The sequence below is a fragment of the Aspergillus sydowii genome, assembly GCF_001890705.1.
Source record: "Aspergillus sydowii CBS 593.65 unplaced genomic scaffold ASPSYscaffold_1, whole genome shotgun sequence".
NCBI classification, from domain to species: Eukaryota; Fungi; Ascomycota; class Eurotiomycetes; order Eurotiales; family Aspergillaceae; genus Aspergillus; species Aspergillus sydowii.
In genome coordinates, this window is record NW_024467859.1 from 254,013 (window position 1) to 275,026 (window position 21,014).

General features: G+C 52.7%; 7 protein-coding genes across 7 annotated transcripts; 2 read left to right on the top strand and 5 right to left on the bottom strand.

Annotated features, from left to right (window-relative positions):
- Positions 1 to 710: 710 nt before the first annotated feature.
- Positions 711 to 2,204, top strand: ASPSYDRAFT_139158 (uncharacterized protein; the record flags this gene model as incomplete). Its single annotated transcript, XM_040840919.1, has 3 exons — positions 711 to 1,272; positions 1,325 to 1,924; positions 1,984 to 2,204. The coding sequence occupies 3 exons, from the start codon at positions 711 to 713 to the stop codon at positions 2,202 to 2,204; spliced, it is 1,383 nt and encodes a 460-aa protein (XP_040707138.1).
- A 98-nt stretch (positions 2,205 to 2,302) lies between these two features.
- On the bottom strand, positions 2,303 to 4,131 carry ASPSYDRAFT_142608 (FAD-binding oxidoreductase; the record flags this gene model as incomplete). Its single annotated transcript, XM_040841258.1, has 5 exons — positions 2,303 to 2,606; positions 2,753 to 2,878; positions 2,963 to 3,399; positions 3,478 to 3,978; positions 4,048 to 4,131. The coding sequence occupies 5 exons, from the start codon at positions 4,129 to 4,131 to the stop codon at positions 2,303 to 2,305; spliced, it is 1,452 nt and encodes a 483-aa protein (XP_040707139.1).
- A 736-nt stretch (positions 4,132 to 4,867) lies between these two features.
- Positions 4,868 to 6,111, bottom strand: ASPSYDRAFT_37874 (uncharacterized protein). Its single transcript, XM_040845587.1, has one exon. It carries the CDS (start codon positions 5,947 to 5,949, stop codon positions 5,173 to 5,175), a length of 777 nt encoding a protein of 258 aa, XP_040707140.1. The 5' UTR covers positions 5,950 to 6,111; the 3' UTR covers positions 4,868 to 5,172.
- Positions 6,112 to 6,891: 780 nt separating this feature from the next.
- On the top strand, positions 6,892 to 7,698 carry ASPSYDRAFT_25419 (peptide alpha-N-acetyltransferase complex A subunit ARD1; the record flags this gene model as incomplete). The annotated part of the gene is made up of 2 exons (XM_040844160.1): positions 6,892 to 7,237; positions 7,319 to 7,698. 2 exons carry the CDS (start codon positions 6,892 to 6,894, stop codon positions 7,696 to 7,698), a joined length of 726 nt encoding a protein of 241 aa, XP_040707141.1.
- A 303-nt stretch (positions 7,699 to 8,001) lies between these two features.
- ASPSYDRAFT_53045 (uncharacterized protein) lies at positions 8,002 to 10,119 on the bottom strand (the record flags this gene model as incomplete). The annotated part of the gene is made up of 1 exon (XM_040848605.1): positions 8,002 to 10,119. One exon carries the CDS (start codon positions 10,117 to 10,119, stop codon positions 8,002 to 8,004), a length of 2,118 nt encoding a protein of 705 aa, XP_040707142.1.
- A 452-nt stretch (positions 10,120 to 10,571) lies between these two features.
- Positions 10,572 to 13,833, bottom strand: ASPSYDRAFT_37876 (COPI-interacting protein CEX1). Its single transcript, XM_040845588.1, has 9 exons — positions 13,482 to 13,833; positions 13,254 to 13,391; positions 13,076 to 13,186; positions 12,869 to 13,015; positions 12,443 to 12,816; positions 12,094 to 12,388; positions 11,838 to 12,041; positions 11,616 to 11,788; positions 10,572 to 11,562 (listed from the first exon to the last, which is right to left on the bottom strand). The coding sequence occupies exons 1-9, from the start codon at positions 13,602 to 13,604 to the stop codon at positions 10,794 to 10,796; spliced, it is 2,334 nt and encodes a 777-aa protein (XP_040707143.1). The 5' UTR covers positions 13,605 to 13,833; the 3' UTR covers positions 10,572 to 10,793.
- Positions 13,834 to 15,696: 1,863 nt separating this feature from the next.
- ASPSYDRAFT_53047 (putative PAB1 binding protein (Pbp1)) lies at positions 15,697 to 19,338 on the bottom strand (the record flags this gene model as incomplete). Its single annotated transcript, XM_040848606.1, has 5 exons — positions 15,697 to 15,905; positions 15,960 to 18,263; positions 18,378 to 18,648; positions 18,708 to 18,894; positions 19,178 to 19,338. 5 exons carry the CDS (start codon positions 19,336 to 19,338, stop codon positions 15,697 to 15,699), a joined length of 3,132 nt encoding a protein of 1,043 aa, XP_040707144.1.
- Between the last annotated feature and the right edge of the window lie 1,676 nt (positions 19,339 to 21,014).

The following is a 21,014-nucleotide window of genomic DNA, read 5'->3' on the forward strand; positions in this document are numbered from 1 at the left end:
GTAATTGAAGAAGAGGGACTGGTGAACCAGGGTGGTGAAGATGAGAGTTTGGATTTTGCAGGTTGGGCTGGGGCTGGTGGCCAAGCTACCAGGCGATGAGAGCGCGATCTCCGTCAATAGTCGTGTCAAGCCTCGCCCCGGCGCATCCACACCTGGCCGGTGATGATGAAGCCCGCTGAATTGGCTAGGGATCTTCGGCTGATCCTGCGCTGGTTACGAGAAATCAACTTGCCCCCGAGCTCTGGACGCTGGCACCTTGGAAGTGGCAGGTCTCCTAACTCCTAACTCCTTACTCCTATTATTTGCCTTCTCATCCTAGGAGGGAGGCTTCAATACCCACTGAACAGCTTGTCTGAAATTAACTACGCCAGTCCCACCGATAGTCCAGCATCCAAAAAGTGGTAACCTGGCGAGTCTGGACCAGCAGAGTTGGCTCCACGGTGGCTGAACTGCTGCGAAGGCAGGCGACGTCATCGGCGGCTGCACCGACGATGGGCCACTTATTGGTTGGTGGTGCGGATCGAGAGAGTTAGCGCGTGCTAGCCTGTCAGATTTCTGTTAGCGCAGCCACACTCTGTTTCTCGGGTCCGTCTCCTCGTTGTGCTCGTCTCCTCGGCCTCTGACGTTGTTTCTATTTCTTTCTCCTCTGTTGCTACTTTTCTGCGTATATTTGGTTTCCTGCATCTGTGTATATCTACTCTCTCTGCACCATGAGAGTCACCTATCTGCTGCCGTTCCTGGCCGCTGGTCGGGTGCTCTCGCAGGACGACACCGCTACCAACACCCGCGAACAAGATATCTCCGAGTCGCTCGCTGACATTGCGAGCGCCATCTCCACCACAATCGACGATGCCACCGTCCCGACCGGTGACTACATCACCTATTCATCCACAGTATACCTGACAGACGATGGCACTGTCGCCGGCTCAACGGCCGTCCAGGTGACGGGGGCCCCGGGCAGCAACGAGACAACTGCCGCCAACGCCACTGTCACAAGCACATCCAACTCCGTGACTGTGCTGATGGGTGGGCAGCAAACAACCCTCACCGGCAATTCCACGGTTAACTCCTCCATGTCTGCTACTCCAAGCCCGTCGTCGACGCCGGTCGTCAACACCCAGCCCTGCAATGGCTACACCGAGTTTTGTGAGCGGAAATACTCCAATATCACAATGATTGCTGCACACAACAGCCCATTCAACATCAAGGGCAATGTGGCTGCAAACCAAGCGCTGGATGTGGAATACCAGCTGGACGATGGAGTTCGAATGCGTACGTATATCCGATGAGGACAAAGATAAATGGTGTTGACAGTCTAATATAGTGCAATTCCAAACCCATTACATGAACGACACGATGTATCTCTGCCACACAAGCTGCGATATGCTCAACGCAGGACCACTTGAAGACTATCTCGCCACCGTCGCCGAATGGATGAGGAAGCACCCATACGACGTTGTCAGTTTTATCATCGGGAACTACGACCAAGTCGACCCCGGAAATTTCACGGGTCCCATTGAAAGGTCCGGACTGATGGACTTGGTGTTTACTCCGCCCATGGTGCCTATGGGTCTAGACGACTGGCCGCCGTTGGGTAACATCATCCTTGGAGGCAAGCGAGCTCTCATTTTCATGGATTATCAGGCCGACCAAAATCGCTTCCCGTGGTTGATGGATGAGTTTTCGCAAATCTGGGAGACCCCCTTTTCTCCTACGGATCGACACTTCCCCTGCAATGTCCAGCGCCCTCCCGGTTTGGCTCCACCGGACGCTCGCAAGCGGATGTACATGGCCAACCATAACCTCAATCTTGAGTTTAACATTGCGAACCTTAACATACTCATCCCCAACACGGCCTTGATTAACGAGACAAACGCCGTCCATGGCTTTGGTAGCCTTGGGAGGATGGCCGAAAATTGCACTAGTAAGTTCTGTCACAGTGTGTCGAGGTCAAGTTACTAGCCAGTTACTAACTTTATTTAGCCATGTGGGATCGCCCTCCTAACTTTCTGTTGGTTGATTACTACAACGAAGGCAGTTTCAACGGGTCCGTCTTTCAGGTTGCCGCCAACATGAACAATGTCTCGTACGACCGAAGCTCGTGTTGCGGCTCCCTATCTGCCGGCTCCACCGTCGTACCTGGAGCCATGATGAGTGTTGTTGTTATGTTTGTCGGAGCGCAGATTCTCAGCTCAGTATTTTAAGTCTTATAAAGTTTGATTCTGTACTGTACATATGATCCGTGATAGAGTATATCTATAATTCATGACGAGATGACTATTTCGTATATATACTTCAGTAACTACGCCCTGCTCACCTTGAACCCTCCAGGAACCTGCGTCTGGAAAACGCCCAAAGGGTCATGTTTTTCCGCAACAGCCTTCAAAAACGCCAAATTCTCCTCCCCATATCCTTTCAATGGATCCTGGCTCTTCGCCGCATAGTTCAGATAAACAAATGGAGAATCCCCGCCAACAGACCTGGCAAACCCCTCCAACTCATCGACGAACGTCTCCCCAATCCAGTCAAACAGCGGCGTATCTTCAGCATCATCCCATATAAACCAGAGAAGGTCCACTAAAAAAGAAAACACTGTTAGTGACGCACTGGAGAGAAAAAGGAAATAAAAATAAAAATAAAAATGAATGAAAAGCTTCACATACGAATATAATTCCCCCCCTCATCCAACCCCAGCACGTTCCCCCCTTTCTTCCTCCCAATCTCCGCAAAAAGGCCCGGCAGCGGCTGGTACATGCTAATGATGGACCAGTTCTCGCTGCGGGCTGAGCGCTTCGCCTCCTCGATCATGCGGTCCTGGATGGCGACTGCCTTGTGCAGGATGGCTGGGTTGTTGGCGAAGCTTAGAGTGAAGAAATTTCTACCTCAGTTAGTCACAACAGACTTTACTCAGTTAATAAGGTTGAATTGGAAAGGGTTTGAATATAGAGAGAAGAAGGCATACTGTAACCCAGCCTCGGGCTCCAATTCCCCCGTCAGATCCTCCAAGTCCGTGAAACGCATGGAATCCGACATATTGCGCATGGCATAAAACTCGCGAAATGCATCCGGGTACGCTTCGGGTTTCGTATACACAAGCGAGTTCGCAATCACGGGGACGCCCAGCTGCGAGTTGTAGTTGTATATCGGGATCAGGGAGGCAAAGGGGTCGTTGCGGATGTTGTCGGTGAAGTGCACCAGGGCGTCGATCTGGGCGGATACGGTGGAGGCGTGGTCGTATGCCACGACGCCGCCCCAGATTGACTCTGGGGGCTGGGAGAAGGCTTGGAGGGTGAAGCTGGTGACGATGCCGAAGTTGCCGGAGCCGCCTTTTAGGGCTTGGAAGAGATCTGGGTTTTCGGTTGGCGATGCGGTGGTTATTTGGCCGGAGGGGAGGACGATCTGTTTTGTTTGTAAGTTGATGTTTTTTCTTTTTTTTTTTTTTTATTGCGACTGTCTTCTTAGGAGGGTTCTGTGTACTTCGAAATCAATTACAGCATCGCAGGTGAATCCGTACTGCGCGCTGTGGAAGGAGTTCCCACCCCCAGTGATGAATCCGCCGACACCGACGGTCCCTCCTCGTCCGCCTGCGACTGCGACGCCGTGTTCGCCCAGGGTCCTGTATACGGACTTCCATCTTGCTCCTGGCTGGACCGACGCCGTTGACGATTCAGGGTGGTAGACGGTGCCGTTGAGCATGGAGAGGTCGATTGTGACTGCGTAGTCGGCGTTGGTCGAACCAAGCACAGTGCTGTGTCCTCCTGAGCGAACAGCAAACTGGCATTGCGGCGAGTAATCGTTTGACTCGACGAGGGTGGAAAGTGCCAGCGAGACGTCTTGTGCTGAGTGCGGTTGCACGATGCAGGCTGGGTAGAGCTGCTGGATGTCCGTTCGCCAGTAAGAGCCGAGCGACTGGTGGTATGCATTGCTGTTGGGATAGAAGACTTGGGTGTTGAGAGATGTATTCTTTAACGCGGCGCACTATTTTTTTTTTTTTCGCCTGGTTAACAGAGTCATCGCGACGATATTGGGTTTGGTTATCTCGCATACACAAGCAGAGACAGACCCATCAGCCGGACACGTCCTTGAGACGCCATCCAGCACTGACACAATCCGATACGGACAGACCTTCATCTGGACGCTGGGAAAGGAAAAGAGAAAGGGTGAAAGAAAACCGCGGCCACGAACTCCGCATCGCGATCGCGATCGATTTAATTTATTTCAAATGCTTGCGAGCTGGACCGAGTCCTTCCCCCACTCTCTCCTGGACGATACGCAGTCATGCCGGCAGGCCATTGTGATAATCGTGCTCCATACTGGAACAAGACAAGACGATGCATAAGCCGCGTGGTTAGTGTCACACTGAGACGGAAATCATCAAATCACGCCTGGAGGAGTCCGCTTATTTAGAGTGGGGGCCTGGAATCGCGGATACTTTGGCCGGTGCAGTTGTCACAGGCCTTGACAAGGGGAGCTTGATCTGTGGAATTAACGGTGAATTCAGCCGAACATACCCCGAGCTGCGACTCTGTCAAGCGTCGAATGTCGAGTCGTCGTCGCAATGGACGTTGAAGCCCTAACTGGATAACCACAAGTCTAAACCGACATCAGCCAATTCATCAGAAGTGGATATATCCTTTGATAAACCAGTAATTAAACACTAGACTAACCAATACTCTCGAAAACAAACCTCTGCTAGGCTAATGAATCTGAGTGGAACGAGTATAACTACACATAGATACAAACTACCGATCTATACTTGACATCTAGTACCATGGTAGCCTTCCCGCAAACGTGCAATCCCCTTCAGTCAAAATGACGTCTATGGACGGTTTTAACTAGCGCTTGTCATGCAGAATCCGGGGTGAGTTTGGCGTTTGACGTTTGACGTTTGACGTGGGTGGCATTTTTGTTACCATGGGATGTCTGCTGCTATCATACAACGGTCCATACAGTAAACCATGGACAGCCCAACTCTAACAATTCCATTCTTTTAAACAAGTTGAATTATCTCTTTATCCATTGGCAAGATAGTAAAAAATCCCTCATCTTCCAAAAAATCATCACGGGTATATGGTATATAGCTCAAAAAAGCACCTCGTCTCGCCTAGCGGCAATGCAAAAGCGTTCTATCAAACAAAATTCGTACTTTAAGGAAAATAATCAAGTCCGTTCTCATACCGGATCCCGCGAATATGGCGGCGGTGGCGTTCCAATCCGATCCGGAGCAGGTGGTGGAGCGGTCCTGGTTGTAGTTCTGGAAGAAGTCGCCATGGGTATCGTAATATCAGAGGGGGATGTAGATGCTGTATCGCTCGAGGGGCGAGGTGAGGAGGTTCTCGTCGGAAGCAGCGCGCTTGTCGATCTCATAGGGCTGGTTGTTGTATCAGCAGGCGTCTCAGGCCTAGATGTCGTATCTGTATCTGTAGCTGCAGCTGTAGTCGGATCTGGAGTATAAGTCGGCGCAGGAACCATAATCATTGGCACGAGCGGCGGAGCAGTTCTCGTCGTCGTTTGCCCCGGGTCTGCAGGGACAGCCTGTGCAGCGCATACTGCTATTTGCGCGGCCGTAGGTGGTGCTGTTCTCGTCGTCGTATTCCCGGGTGTATATGGAGGGAGGGTAGGGGTAGATGGCCGTCGAGGCGGGTTGATATTCGTCCTCTGACCGCGATTACTGGGATTATTTAGAGGCAGGCCGCCTCTCGCCAGTATAGGAGCTTTTCGGCCGTCCTCTTTGCGAGTTTTAACGATTGTAACTACAATCACGCTGATTATGACTGCCGCAACTGGAATCATTATCCCGATGAGTAGTGGCGCGTTGGATTTACGGGAATCGTCGTCCGAGTCGCTGGAGTACCGGTAAATCCGTCGTGATAGGGTGGGTTGTGATTCGACATTTCCGGTGTCGAGTGATGGAGCAGGAGTAGTCTGAGGGGCTATCAGGTTTAACATGTCGATTGGTGATGCGCTGACGCTTGTTGTTGCTGCTGGAGTTGGTTAGCAATGTATATTAGGGCTTGGTGTCGATGCGACTGTACCCAGCAGCGCGCCGACCGACAACCAGGACACGCGGAGATTCATGATGGTTTAAAGCGGAGATCCAGGCAAAATACCAGCCAAGCAGACATTCCGTCTGGAGTAAAAGTACCTGGGGAATTCATGCTGTTTTATAGCCCTGTTCCTGGGCGCTTCCATGTGGGGTTCGCGGTCACGCCCGGTGGCTGAGGCTCTTGGTTGCAGTGTAAATGCCCCTGCTGCTCAACTTATTGGCTCAAGTTTTGGCCCCCGCTTGTCCTGGGCTGGAATCGTCGGGCACAGCCAACACACCGTTCAGGCGCATCGAGTTTAGTGGCCTTGGTAGTGGTCTTCGTTCAGGTACAAGCCGCCCCCAGCCGACCGGGTGTTATTGCGCCACGAGGCGCAGGAAGGGCCCCAACTTGACTCGGGCGGACTCGAAGTCTCAGCCCAGGAAGATTATTACGAGATCGGGCCAGCACTATTTACGGAGTATGGTGGGCAAAATGAGGCTCAGTCTGTCATGGGTCCCTTATGCACCTGGGGCTGCTCGGGTCCTTGTAGGGAGAAGTTACGCAGGTGACACAAGGCAAAATGGCCATGGACTCTCTATAGCATATACTCTATTAGTTTATCTCTGTTTATTGCCTATGTTCATTCACGGTCCTATTGTCATAATGCTGGCGATAACGCCGAAGTATACACTTCCCAAACAGGCTTAGCGCCCCACACTCAAAATCGCAACCGTCACTCTCACTCCTCACGGTCACTCACTGCTCTCGACACCACACCACCCCAGCTCTACCTCGCCCCAATTCCCCGATCGACAAACAGGCACCCTCGGACAATATAAAGGAGCAGCGTCCGCCCGCCGCCAAAATGGTCGACATCGTCCCCCTCTCCTCCTACCCCTCCTACATCGACCTCCTCCCCGCAATCCAAACCTGCAACATCACAAACCTCCCCGAGAACTACTTTTTGAAATACTACCTCTACCACGCCCTGACCTGGCCACAACTCAGCTTCGTCGCCGTCGTGCGCCCGCGCAATGGCTACAAGAAACCAAACGACCTCTCCGGCCAGTACCCCAAGGTTGTCGGATATGTGCTTGCAAAGATGGAGGAGGAGCCGACGGACGGGGTGCAGCATGGACATATTACGAGTATCAGTGTGATGCGGACGCATAGACGGTTGGGGATTGCAGAGAGGTTGATGAGGATGTCTCGTATGTTCTTTTTTTGTTTTTTACTTTCATTTCACGCTCTATCCGTGTTTTGTTTCATTGCTAATTACGTCTTCTGTTCAGAGAGGGCAATGGCTGAATGCCACCGCGCACAATTCGTCTCCCTGCACGTCCGCGTCTCTAACAATGCCGCCCTCCGCCTCTACCGCGACACACTCGGCTTCGAGGTCGAGACCGTCGAGAGCAAGTACTATGCCGACGGCGAAGACGCGTACGCCATGCGCATGGATCTGTCGAATATGTGGCTTGACTGGGCCGAGATTGAGCGGAAGGACCGGGCTCGCCATGCGAGCGACGAGAAGGATGAGGACGAGGGCGACGAGGTTGGCGAGGCTGGGAAGAAGGAGGAGAAGGAGCAGGAGAAGGTGGTGAAGGTTAAGGTTGGGAGAGGGCTGGGAGTTGGTGACTTGGTTGAAAAGAACGAGGCCCAGGCGGCTTCGTAAGTTGATCGACTATTATATCGGTTGGTTAGAGTCAAATGAGGGAGCAGTCCTGAGCCGTACGTCTACTGTTGGAATGGATCAATGGAATGGTCATAGCTTCATTAAACGGATGTCCAAGCGAGGGCTGTAACTAAACGACTCTCCCCAAGAGATATCAAAATGTTAAGAATATATAACAAGACAAGCAAGACCCCAAGGCCCAGGCCACCTCAAACACCGTCCGATATCATATCACATCAAAAGAACTCCAACCGCTCAGAACGACCAAACGACCAAACGACCAAACGAGTGAGTGCATTTAATTTATTTTCTTTCCTTGCCAAAATTCTTCTTTTCCTTCTCTTTATCCTTTTTGGTATCCTCGCCCTCGTCCGAGCTGGCGCTCGGCGTGCCAATCGAGCTAACCGCGCTGCTTTCCGAGTCTGCGTCTGTCCGCTGCTGCGATGGACCTGTTGCACCTGCCCGGGCCGTCGTGCGGTTTTCTCTATTATTTTCTAATTCGAGATTCTGCAATTGCTGTTCCAGACCCGCCTCAGGCGGAGGCCCCGCAGAAACAGGACCAGGCCCCGACGTAGACGCAGATGCAGATGCAGATGCAGAAACAGACACAGGCGCCGGCGCAGGCTCCTCACCTCTCGTCTGACCCCTTCGCGCGCGTCTCTGCTGCCGACGTCTAGTCCGCTTCATCCGTCTCTGCTCACGCTGCTCCTCCCTCGCGCGCCTCAGCACCTCACGGAACGCCTTCCTCGTTGCCCGGAGCTCCTCCTTCGCCGCGCGCCGCTCCGCCGCGTTCCGCTGGCGATCCTGAGGCGACTCCCACCGGCCCCAGCTGCTTCGGCCTTGGCCGGAGGAGGAGTCATTGTGTCGGGACTGGTTGCCCCAGCCATGACGCCAGCGGCCGCGGCCGGAGATGCGTGCTTGGCGGCGGGACTCGCGGAGGGCGTCGAGTTGGCGGCGGAGTTCTACGGCTGCTTCGTATAGGTCGCGGTCGTGGTGGTCGTCTAGGGAGAGGAGTTGGGCGCGGACGGTGGCGAGGTCTGAGGAGCTGAGTTCGGAGGTTGTGGATATGGAGTCGATTGAGGAGAGGGAGGAGTCTGAGGAGACGGAGCAGACGGAGCTGCTGCGGCGGCGTTGAGTTGATGATTGGGTTGATGGCTGGGGTGTTCCTTGGGTGATTGTTGGTTGTGGGAGTTGCTGTATAGTTTGTTGAGTAGGGTCTGGGGTGGTAGTTGTCATAGCTGCAGTAGTAATAGTAGTAGGAGTAGCAGCAGTAGGTGGAGGATAGTAGTAAGGGTAGTATCCCTGTTGGGGCGCACTCCATCCAGAAAATGCACCTTCAACCTTGCGTCCGCCAAGGCCTGCTTGTTCTTCAATCCAACGGCCGTGCGCCAGGGCTTGTTCTTCAACTTGTCTACCGTAATGGGCAGCCTGCTCCGTAATGCGATCGCCGTACTTTTGAGCCGATGAAGCAAGACTCGACAGCCATCCTAGCGGCCCACCTTTCGTGCTCGAACTTTCATACTGCTGCGGGTATTGGTTACCTCCCCAACCCCACGGCTGGTACTGTGGGTATGGATTCTGATAAGCATGAGGATTCGCAGGGTGAAAGAATCCAGAACTCTGCTGCGTCGGGAATGGAGCTGGAACGACGGGATTTGGATATCCATAAGGCATCGGTGGCTGCCCTGGATACATACCAGCTTGCGAATATCCTGTCACTGCTGGGTGCGCGTTAGGCGGCAAAGGGTGTCCTCTACCAGTCTCTGGAGTTTGAGTAGTTCGATTATCCTGCGTGGCCCTCGTCGCAGCCGGATAGCAACGAGGACAGAGCGGGGATATTGGCGCAGCCCTGGGATCCATCACGTAAAAGAACACAATCCGGACCGCCCGAAGCTCGAAGAAGTACTGGTTCCACTCCCTCATAACTGTCGCGATACGTCTCTCACGCTCCTCATCCGTCTCCTGCGGTCGATCTTTTCGATCTCGTCGAATCTCAGCCCTGATTTGTCGCGGGAGTTCCGCTGACGAGGACGCAAGGCCGAGATGCGGAGGGAAGAGGTGGCGTAAGAACATATCCCAATCCTGCTGAGCGATGTGCTCTATCCGCGGGCTCCAGCATCGCGGACGACGGGGGAAGTCTTTGGCTTGACTCCGCGGGTAGATGGTCATATGGTGCTCCAGCGTCTGCTCTCCGTCCTCAATTACAGGGGGTGGCCGTTCCGCAAAGTAGGCGGCGGCCGAGGTGAAATGAGTTGGGATAGGCGCAGCACTTGGACCATGAAGCCGTGTATCCCCACTGCGAAGGTGGTGAAGACTGGCAGTTGCATTAGACGAGGAGGTTGCATTTCTGTTGCTGTTCGATGGCGCAAGTAAAGGGTCTACAGCGGAGTATGGCGGCGGAGGCGCCTCATCAGGGTCCATGGCGGGGGACGATCAAACACCGGGATATGTGAGATACCAGAATAGACAGATTATCGCATTAGCAATCTGCCATACATAGTGCAGAAAATGTTATGCGAGCAGTTCTAGCCCTCTGGGCGGCGCGTACTCGGGGAGCACCCTGGTCTTGTAAAGGTTGATGGCCGGTGCAAGGCAGCAAGATTAAAAAGGCACGCGGCGACAGCTTGTTCCACCAACAACACTCAAGCGAAGGCAGCACCGTAAGACGGACCGGTCGGCTTATTGGTAATGGTCTTCACGTCGATAGCCAATTACAGGACAATTGCCAGAGCGCGAGATGGAATCACAGATGATGAAGCTCTTTCATGCCGGGCGGAAAACAGCGGTAATGGTGATCACGGGGCTGCCGTGATCCGATTGGTCGAGACAAGCGCCACCAACTACTTATAAAAGTATAAGACTTGGAGAATCTGGGGATATACTATATACTCAGTATATAATTCAGATGGGTAAAAATCTGATATTAGGTAAAGGGCGACTATATCGGGATAGAACGCAATATCCCGTTTAGATCTATATCCTACTATATGCATGGTATCTTATCAACAATCCGCAACGCCCCAGGGACGACCCGTCTACTCAAGCACCAAACTCCAGTTTTGGAACGCTCGCAGGCCAAAAGACAGAGTGCTAAATCAATCCCACGCATCTCCCCAGCCGTCATCTTCTTCCTCGTCTTTAGGTTTCGTGTCAATCTTCTTTGCAGGCGCAGCGGCAACCTTGGGCTTTGCTGTCAAGCCAGGACTAGCGGTCCTCGAGGTCGGCGTCGTTCGGGAGCTGCTTAGACCTTTAGGCAGCGGTTTCTTGGCTTTCGACTGCGCGGCAAGCCACCCCGCAAAGTCCGGTTCACCGCCATCGTCGTACGGCACAGGGCTTGCTTTGGGTTTGGACGTAGCACTGGTGGGCGAGATAGTCGATGGAGCATTGAACGGGTCTTCGTCATTCCCCCATCCGTCTTCGTCATCGTCCATCGCTCCCCATGCATCGTAGACATCGTCCGCAGGTTCAGGGTCCTCCCTATGTACTGGCGCGGGATGTGCTGACAATGAGCGACCCAGGGGCTGAACTGAAGGTCGTAGTGTAGTTTTAGATTCAGTAGACGGCGCTGGGGATGTTGGCTTCGTCGGACGAGGAACGGATACTGAGCGTCTGGGCTCCTCGGCGGGTTTAGTAGAACCCGCAGTAGGTTCGATTTCGCCGTCAGCTGTTGCTATTTTATTGGTGAACGAGGAAATGGCCCAGCCTGCCCATGATTTGTCGTTGGACGTTCCGATACGGGCCGCATCTTTGGGGGCGTCTGAACTCGTTGTTGCTGGGAGAACTGTGTCGGCCATGGTATTGCCAAACTTCCTGACACGTTGCAGGTACATGTCTAACGCTTTGTTGGCCTGGTCCCTTACTAGCCTGTGAAAAACTGTTAGTCAATGCCTACTCAGGAGCGATTGTTGGTGACACACTTTTCCCGGTCGAGAAGAGCAGGGCATATGGCAGGCAGAACTTTAGTCGCGCAATCCTCGTCAGAGAAAACCTCCAGTGTTGCAGAGAGCGCCAACAAGCCAGCGTTGCGAGCATGCACAAATGGATCTCTAAGGGCGCGCGTGAAAGCTGCGACGAGAACTTTCGCTCTCGACTATAGTAACCATTAGCTTTAATCCAACAGGGATTTCACTCCCACTTACGCCTTGACCCAGGTTCTTCGCAATCTTTCCCAAGCAGATCGTAGTATTCGTCCGAATACCCGGCTGCTCGTCGTTGGCAGTTCGCGCCAAAAATTTAAGGAGTTCGCCATTGATTGTTCGGTCACTTAGTTTGTTAATAAGAGGCAGAACAGCTTTCACCGTCTGCTCTCGAACGACGGGCGCTGCATCTGTGAATCCAGAGGTCTGCAACACAATGTCAGTATCGTTATGACCGCAGATTAAGTAGAAAACTAACCATCTGAGGGAATATCGTATCGTTAACTATTTTCTGAGAAAGGTTCTCAATCATTACCGGCAGATGATCAAGAAGACAGACTCGGATAGCTCGATCAGGATTCCCGAACAGGCGAACAACAACAGGTGTAAGCTTAGCGTTAAACTCGTCCTGCGATAACTTCCCTCCGATCTTCAGAATAGCTGACAAGACCTTTGGGCCACCACCCCCAAACTCGACGGACTTTAACAGTTCCGGTAGAACTTTCATCTTGAAGAAATCCTCCGGGAAGTCTTCGGACAAATTTTCGAGTTCACTGGAAGCGTCAGACTACAACTCCGAGGATGAGTCGTTAGATGTAGGAACTCACTTGAGAAACTCCTCCCTCTCAGACTCGTTCTTCAGGCCTAAACTGTCAATATCGTCCGTCAACCGAATAAGAGGTGTCTCGAAAAAGCCACCACTCTTCTTCCCTTGATCTACAAAGTGCGCCGGGCTCAATCGCAGTTTGGGGTTGGCTGTGCCGAGGCGCTTATAACTTTGGTGCATACTAGGCGGGATATTCGTCGTCCTGCCGATTTGATCTCCGCCCGAAAAGCTGCCATTAAAAACCTCAAACACCAGTATCGCCAGGCCATAGGAATCGACAGCCGTTAAAGGGTGGCGCTTGATCGCATCCCAACCACCCTTTACAATCTCTGGCGGTGTGTATCGAGCGGCGTCCGGTACAAGACTGCCATATGTCTGCGGCCGAGTTAGCGGTATGACAATAAGGTCGTTCCCAAAAGTGACTGACATATATCACCGCCTGATCATCATTCATTGAGCTCAATATCTCGAATCCTCCGAGCTTCCACTCGCCACTCTCGCTTGTGTATACCGAGGACGCCCTCACGGCACCGTGGACAGACGCGGCGTCTCCGTTGATGAATTTCAGGGTAGACTACATTACGCAGAGGGGAATTAGTGGATGCATGACACGTGCGCGAAGTTGAGAGCATACCGCCACTGTACATAGCCCCCATTTAGAAGTCTCTTCACTCAAACTCCTGCGCTTCACATTCCAGGAAAGGGGCACGACTCGTTCCGTCACGATGTAGATGGTAGTTTCAGTCTAGACCCTATGAGTATCCCCCCTTGAGAAACAGCCCTTTTGAAGGCGTAGCATATGCGGACAATACCTCAATAGTATCCAAAACCTTAATCACCCCGGGGTGTCTCAGCGTTCGTGATTTCCGTACGGCGTTCTTTGCGAGCGGCAGACGGGACTTATTCGTGGCAATTTCGAAGGTGAAAATACTACATGATGAGCCGTCTTCCTGTATTGAGCAACGCGATATAGCGGTATATTAGCGCCGTGTCCGTAAACAGTATGGCCGCAGGAGGGCAATTGGTGGTGGCGTGCATACCCGTTTTGTCGCGTTGTGAAGTGTCCAGATCGAGTCGGAGATGTCGACTCTGTCTCCTAGCGAATAAGGAAACGAGCTGCCTTTGGCCATCGCAGACGCGACGGCCGATTTGAGGAAATCCATGGCAGTGGCGATACACTGATGTTCCTAGAAGTAGTTTGTTGTTGCCAGCTGAGTTGGTCTTTTCCGGAGACACGCCGCGGGCTCGGAGGTCCGCTCGGGTACGGGGATGAGAGGACGAGGAGGGAGGGCGGAGGGGAATGGTGCAAGGAAATCCAAACGAGCTGGCGCGCGGTTTCGGCGTTCCTGGATGATCGTCGCAGGAGAGAGAGTCTCGAATCTGGATGCCTTGGTCTGGTGGAAGAATAACGAGCGATGGGCGCTGTACCCCGCCCCCGATCTGGCTTAGGGCGTCTGGACTCGGAGCTGGAGCTCCCCTGCTTCACTCTTCGCTTCCTGCTACTCTTCACTCTCTTCGCAACACCAGGTCATTTTATACACAATCCACTGCTCTGATTCAATTCCCGAATGGAACTCACTAACCCAGGTCAGCTGAACTAACTGTCCGTCTCAGCATATAAAGCTAGGTGCAGTAAGTTCTCTTTCCTCTTTTTTTCTTCCTCCCCATCAAGAAAAAGCTGGCCATGTGCCACCATCAACAACCGAACAACAGAACATCAGAATACCCAAATACTCATTACTACCCACCATCCAAAAGATCAAGATCTCCTATGATGCTACCATGGTAAAAGGTCAGACCGCGATCCTCGACCAGACACTCCACCACCGAAGGAACTCCCACTCAGTACGCCAAAGAAACGCCGCAACAACCAACAAACGCACCCGAAATCCCCTCACCGGTTCGTCCGCATGTTACATGCAGCTCAACACCGACCTACTAAGTCAACCTGCCTACGTATCCCAAAATGCAGACACACTCTTCATAAAAGGCACAAGGTCGAAGTCGCAAGACCCACGGCATTGTCTACCTTGGAAAGAATGTGTACAACAAGAAATACAAGCTAGCCGCGTTCTGGGGTTTCTGATCCGCTCTTTCTCCATGAGGAATTACAGAAACTAATGGCTGCGGCGAACATTGTGTTGGCTTCGCGAGGGTTACATTATACTGCAGGGATCATCGGGCGGGTTGGACTAGGTTGGGATGAAAGTTGGGTTGGACATGAGTGTGTCGTGGAATTCGGTTCATTGGTTGTTGTGGCTCTCTTTGACAAGGTGAGAGTACCGCGGCTGGAGTGTTTGGTTTTGGTGAATGAAGACCAAAAAAGAAACTGAAAAGACCTGAGGAGATTACCCCAATTACCTTGCCCTTATTGAATTACCGTTGGTTTCGTTCTCGGCAGCAAATGCTTCGCTGGTTGGGAAACACAATGCTAATGGGCTGCAGCTGAACTGCTTTAGGTTCGATAACACTACGGAGGGTCTACATGCCGGATATTATATAGCAAGTTTCATTCGTTGTCCAACCAATATCATTGCAGCTCAAGCTTGACCACTATCTCGCTCCTATTCACACTCGCCTGTACGCACAATCCACGCCTGATTTCGAACCTGAATGATAAACCCCAGCCCTTAAGCCTCTCCCAACCTCAGCTGTTCTTCCCATCTCAGGTGGTTTGAATAGCAAAAGGGGTTACATGAATAATAAGCAGCTGCAATCCATGCACAATAGCATCGATGTAAATCGACCCAGATAGTTGATATTCTGATAAATGACTTGCATGGTCCCGATATAGTATACGCAAGAGTGGCCGGGAAGTACGTGGGCACGGTAGAACACCGGCAGCAAAGGCAATGGTAAACTCCATTCAACAAATTGCCCCTTGGGCCTAGCCCGGTACGTTTTGAATCTGACTAGCCAGCCAGTCCACTCTTGGAGGAGGATTCCGTCAATCTCAGCTGTACCTCATTAGTAATACATTCTCAAATGCGTAAAACCTGAAAGACACTAACCAAAGGATAGGGATTGTACCGGGCTCAAAGAAGTATATAATCCATGTGGCCAGAGCGAACACGAGTTATGAATAGCTTCTAAGAACGTAGCAATGCGGAACTTTGCGAAACGATGTAGCCCCCGAGGCTAGCGAGGCTTCGGTGACTTTTGGAACTCGAAAGGGTATTGTCAAGACTGCGTTCATCTAAATCTCCGAGGGACTAAAGTAAAAAAGGGCTCTCGCGGCAAACTTATTCGCTTGATTCATTTAGATTCTTCCGCGGTCTCCTGGGTCTGGGTTCCCGATGCTGGGGGCGGTTGAGCAGCCATTGGAGGAGGAATTTGAGGCACCGGGTTGAAGCCGCTGCTTGGCGTACGGTGCTGCTGATGGGGCGGTCCGTAGTGATGTGTCTGATGAGGGCTAGATTGGAAGTGTGGTTGTTGTTGGGGGTAGTTGCCTCGTGCGGGCGGCACTGGAACTCTGTTAGTAAACATGGATCTTAGCTGTTAGCGTCAATGCAACATACTGTGACCTGGCTGCTGTCCAGGGTACACCGGTTGTTGATGTTGCCCAGGAGACATGTACATAACATGCTGCGGAGGTTGACCAGGTTGAGAGTTCTGATGCATCATAACCGGTGCACCGCGGCTAGGACTAGGATAACCACCATGCGGTTGAGGAGGTGGAATATGGGGATAGACATGACCTGGGGTTGGCGAATAGATTGGCATTTGGGGCTGGAATGGAGCCTGGGGAACTCCCATATATGGCCCGCCCGAGGGCTGCTGCACCATCATAGGCGCTGACATGCCAGCTTGTGGGTTGACAAATTGAGGAGCTCCTTGATAAGGCCTCATGTGAGCCGCCTGCGGCCCACTCTGGTTCATGTAGTATTGAGGAACGGGCTGCTGGCCGTACGCGAGCTGTGCATGTGGTGCCATAGGTGATGGATATCCATGTTGAAGCCTTGGAGAAGGGAACATTTGGGATGTGGATGCAGACATTTGCATACGGTGGGGATCATCGAAGTGCGGCGGGCCAGTCCCGTGGTGTTGTTGAGGGTGAAGGTGGGGGCCGTGAGGAGGGCCAGACACGGGAGGCATAGTTGAAGTCTGCTGGAACTGGTAGGGTAGGTGTGGCTGATGTGGCATCTGTGGATTCGAGGCGGATCTATTCTGAGGAGAAGTGGGCGATGATTTGAACATCTGCACATAACTCTTCTCTTCCTCTGGAGTGTTGGCAACTTTCCAGGTGGGGAGAGTGTTGTAAGCAAAGGGAATGCCGCCGTTGGAAGTATAGTCCCGGTCGGTCTGCTCTGCGCTTTCTTTCTTCATACGCTTGATGGGGTTGAATTGATCCTTCAAAGACGGTCGTTCAGAGATAGGGCGCGGCTTTTTCGCACCAAAGAAAGCAGATGGGCTCTTGGCGCGCGAGTCAGGCTTCAAAAAGGCCGGTGGGTTTGATGCACCAGGCGTGAATGTACTGGCCGCGGGGTTTGGCTTGAATTCCATGGCCTTCACATTGAACTTTGAGGCAGACGACGAAGGAGTGAGAGCCTTTGCGGGACTAGAGATATTCGACTGGTCGCTAGTAGTTCCAGCACGTGGCTCTTGAATGGGCAACGGGCTTGGAACTGGCCCCGAAGGCGCACCCTTCCGCTGCTGGAGATTGTCAGCGAGGCGGTGCCCGAGCATTCCCGTCGCTTGGCGATTCTGGTGAAAGGGTTGCTGCTGGAATCGACCTCCGGGGCCGCCATGAGGACCAGTTGGGGGGTACCCTTGGCGCCCACGAGGGTAGGTGGGACGATCTGTTTGTGCTTGTGCTGAGCCGCTTTCCTGACGTGCAGGCAATTGGGTTTGCTCTGCGGGCTTTTTGTGTTCGACAGCAGGCGTGCTAGCAGTAGAGGTAGGTGTCTTATCGTCGGAGCTCTGCTGGGCTCGCTGGATTATCGCTTCCTGTTTATGCGGGTCTTTGGCGAGAATGGGTACCAAGTCCTTCGGGACTGGAGTAGCAAGCTTGAAATTTTGGGAGAACTTCATCAGCTCGTTGAGCTTGATCGTTCGGTCGTGGGCCGCCTGGTTACGGCGCCGTTGGTCCAACTTGGATCTCTCGTTGTTTGCGAAAATACGGAACCGGTCCACGACTTCAATCTCGTAGTTATTATCGGGGGGGCCACCTTTCGCGCCACCAGGAGTGGTGTAAGATGCTTTAGGAGCGGCAGCCTTGTCGGCAGCAGAGCCGGCGTTCGTCGCGGGTGCTGCAGGAGGCTGCTGCAAAGGAGTGTCCTTGGCCGGTAGCGTCGTGACCGGGTGTTCTTTTGTGCTGGTCGCACGCTTGACGGAGCTTGTGTATGGCGGAGCGGCAGCAGTCAGTTGGTTGGAATTCCTGAGCGCAGGTGGTGTGTATTTGTTCGGCTGGCCAGAAGCCAATGCTGGGAAATTCTTTTCGTCCCGACGCACACCACTGTACTTGTCTTCCTCATCGCCGCCATCCGGTGCCTGGAGCCCTCGTTCCTCTCTAATGTGCGCATTGTCCACATCGCTATTCTCGATTTCACGAGCAATGCGGGCGGCCTCAGCTTCCTTTTGCTTATAGGTCGGGTCCGAGCGGTCAATGCGGGTAGTATACATGTCCTCGTTATAACTGCTTGTAGCACCGAAAAGTCTGGCATTTGTTTCAAACTGATCCCAAGTCTTTGTAGCGGTCGATGTGCTCTCAAGGGACATGTCGGTTTCTGTGTCCGCGGCGGGTTCCCAGCGCTTCAACGTTCGTTCCCGCATGGCAAGATTTCCGGAGATATCGGCATCTGTCCTGAAACCGGCAGAGGCTCCTATTAAAAAAAAAAAAAAAAAAAGTTAGACACTAGAGATGGCCTAGAGCGATGGTTTGCGGGCAATTGCTGGGTTGTCTGAAGACGCTCGAAACCAGAGTGTGGTGTACGTACCATTAGGTTTTGCCAGCACGTCAGTTGTCGTGACATTGGATACAGAAACATCAAGCACGTCGTTCATGTTGAACGTCATGACATGCTCTGGTGCCGACCCAAAGAATGGACTAGTGACATCGCTTACGCCGTTAGCTCGAGACTGGTCTTGTTTGGATTGTCGTTGTGTCATCTTGAGGGTGATCGAAGACTCGTTGGATTCAAGAGACGATGAAGAGAATATGCCAGTGTATTCGTCGCCAGTTCGTGTAGTAACGGTAGCAGTAAGTCCCTAGAGAATCATAAGCTTTCGTCCGAGTTATTAATATATAGCGTGGTTGTAGACCGTACAATGAAGCTAGTAACTAAAAACAGGAGGCGGTCGTGAGCATGGTTATCTGGGGTATTCGACTCCTTTGCGGCGGGTTTAGGAGAAGACGATGGCTTCTGGGTCATGTTTCCGTTCTGCTGAGGAAAAGAGGGGCGTTGGGTAATTGGGTTCGTGCCTTGGGTCCAGGCCTTTTGAGAATTGCTACGTCTAAAAACGATAATTGTTGTCAGCAAGAAAGATTTCGTAGTAGGTCAAGTGGGGAAATGAAAACAAGTCAGAATTGAGAGGGAAGACATTGAGACATATCAAATGGAAATCTGACAGAAAGCAAGGACCTTCCGCCACAATGGACGGCTACACGACGTATTCAAATAGAATATGGCTATGGCGGTAAGGCAACGGGTGCATTGAGGCTATGGCGGTGATAACGAAGCAATGAATAGGAGCAAAAGGCTGATTGATGATGCCAGGTTTTGGGGGCGCAACGTACCTCTGCCCGCCGTCGGCCGGGCTGCCAGTCTGTCGCCTGCCATCCGACGACTTGGAATTTGTGCTAGGCCTCAGCGAAGGCCGGGAGCCCGAGTTCTGTGTTGATACATTACCGGAAGGACTGTTCGCAACGGGACCGGAGTTGACAGTGGAAGAAGCCATGGTTCGGCTCAAATGTCGAAAGAAACGAAGCTCACGCCGTGTAGTACTTTGCACGACGGAGAGCCTCAGCGAATTGTCGGATAGGTCGTGACGATGCGAGCAACACACCGCCTGCGCTAATGGGGCGCGAGGAAGTGTTGCAGGGCCGGGGTGGATGGAAAGAGGGGTGGTCGAAGAGGGGAGAGAAACAACAGCAATGCAGTGTGGGTGTGGGTGGAGGAAAAGCACACGAGTTAAGCTCAAGAGCCAGGTCACGGGACCTGAAGTAGACCGAAAGGAGCGAAAGGAGGGGTGACAATGAGACTGCGACCTGCCAGCGGTGGGAACTGAATACACGGCAGGCGAAACTCGAGGATCCAGCGAGAATGCAAAGACAGAGACAACAAGGACCACAAAGGAAGACTAAGAAGTGCAAAAACACCTGAGCGACGTCGGGTGGTGCCAAGTTAGCTCGACGGGCGAAGTTTGGGTGGGAATGTTGGGTGAAGGTGGAGGTGGGAGGCTAAAGCAGTTGATCAGGGAGCCTATTATTAGTGGAACCACCACCCCGACAACAAGACCTCGACAGCTTCAGCACTGCTTGAGTACTGCTGTTCCTGGCGTCTTGTTGTCGTGCTGAGGCAATTCGCCCTCTTCACCCGCGCATATCGAGGCTCATCGGGGCTACCGTGCCCTCGCTTATTACAGTCAGATACTCCGTACGTAGATACTTGGTCGCTTTATTTTCGGAGCACTCAAATAGAAAGCCACGGAGGACCTTTAATCTTGTACGTATTAGTCCTCGATAAAGTTTGCTTAGCAGGTCGTAGCTTCCTACAAGAAAACACAGTTCAAGGGCTCCATAACGACTCGGTTCTGGACCCATGACACCGGAAGCTGAAGAATCCAATTGTGCATCTGGCCGTGTTACTCGGGGTGATTGATGATTGGCGCATATGCAAGACAGGGTCTCCGGAAGTGTGAGAGTGGCTCCAACCCTCGGCCTTGAAGACGAACTTCCCGACACCTTATAGGACGTTCTGGGCTTCTGGCTGCTGCTGCTGAATGCCGCGATCTGACAGGACCCCAACAGTATTCTATTGTTATCTATTTTCATGCGGCTTATTTCTTTAGACTACCTGGGTATGCATCACAAACACAAGCACGGAACACTAAACCAGCCTGTTGATTAACGAGACCGCCAGGGCTGAGGCCTAAGGCCAAATGGGGAGGCTGGTGTGAGTTGTGATTGGCCAGTGACCCGTTTCCTGCCTCAGGCGCGGCCCAGGACGTCGTGACCTCAGCCCAATTAATATGCAGTCGAACGCCTATCACGGGCTCGTTTGATTCCTCCTCTCTATCTCTGCCAGCGCTTCTATCCTTCTTCGGTACCTATACCGGTCGCCTACAACCCTCTATTCTCATTCTCTTAGCGCAGCGCGTCCTATTCTCATTTTTTTTCGCTCTTCAGTTCTCCTCAACAAGCCGAGTTGCTCCTCGCTTCACGCACGGTCATCCCAACCCTTCACGTTCCCTGCCCCCACCCCCCTACGTCGCCTTCGAAATAAATATCTTTTTCGCTTCTCGCCGGTACTCGCCTCTTTTATTTTTTTACTTCACATAATACTCCGAGTTCCTGCGCACATGCAGTCCGGCACGAGCAGCTCGCGCTCGACACGAAGCCCCTCCGCCCAGCA

Excerpts from the sequence above, each read along its gene's own strand:
- ASPSYDRAFT_37874 (XM_040845587.1), bottom strand. The coding sequence starts at position 5,949 with ATGTTAAACCTGATAGCCCCTCAGACTACTCCTGCTCCATCACTCGAC.
- ASPSYDRAFT_37876 (XM_040845588.1), bottom strand. The coding sequence starts at position 13,604 with ATGGATTTCCTCAAATCGGCCGTCGCGTCTGCGATGGCCAAAGGCAGC. Across the intron at positions 12,817-12,868 it reads ATGATCAGGCGGTGATATAT|ACATATGGCAGTCTTGTACC; the intron begins GTCAGTCACTTT and ends ACTCGGCCGCAG. Across the intron at positions 12,042-12,093 it reads ATACGATATTCCCTCAGATG|ACCTCTGGATTCACAGATGC; the intron begins GTTAGTTTTCTA and ends ATTGTGTTGCAG.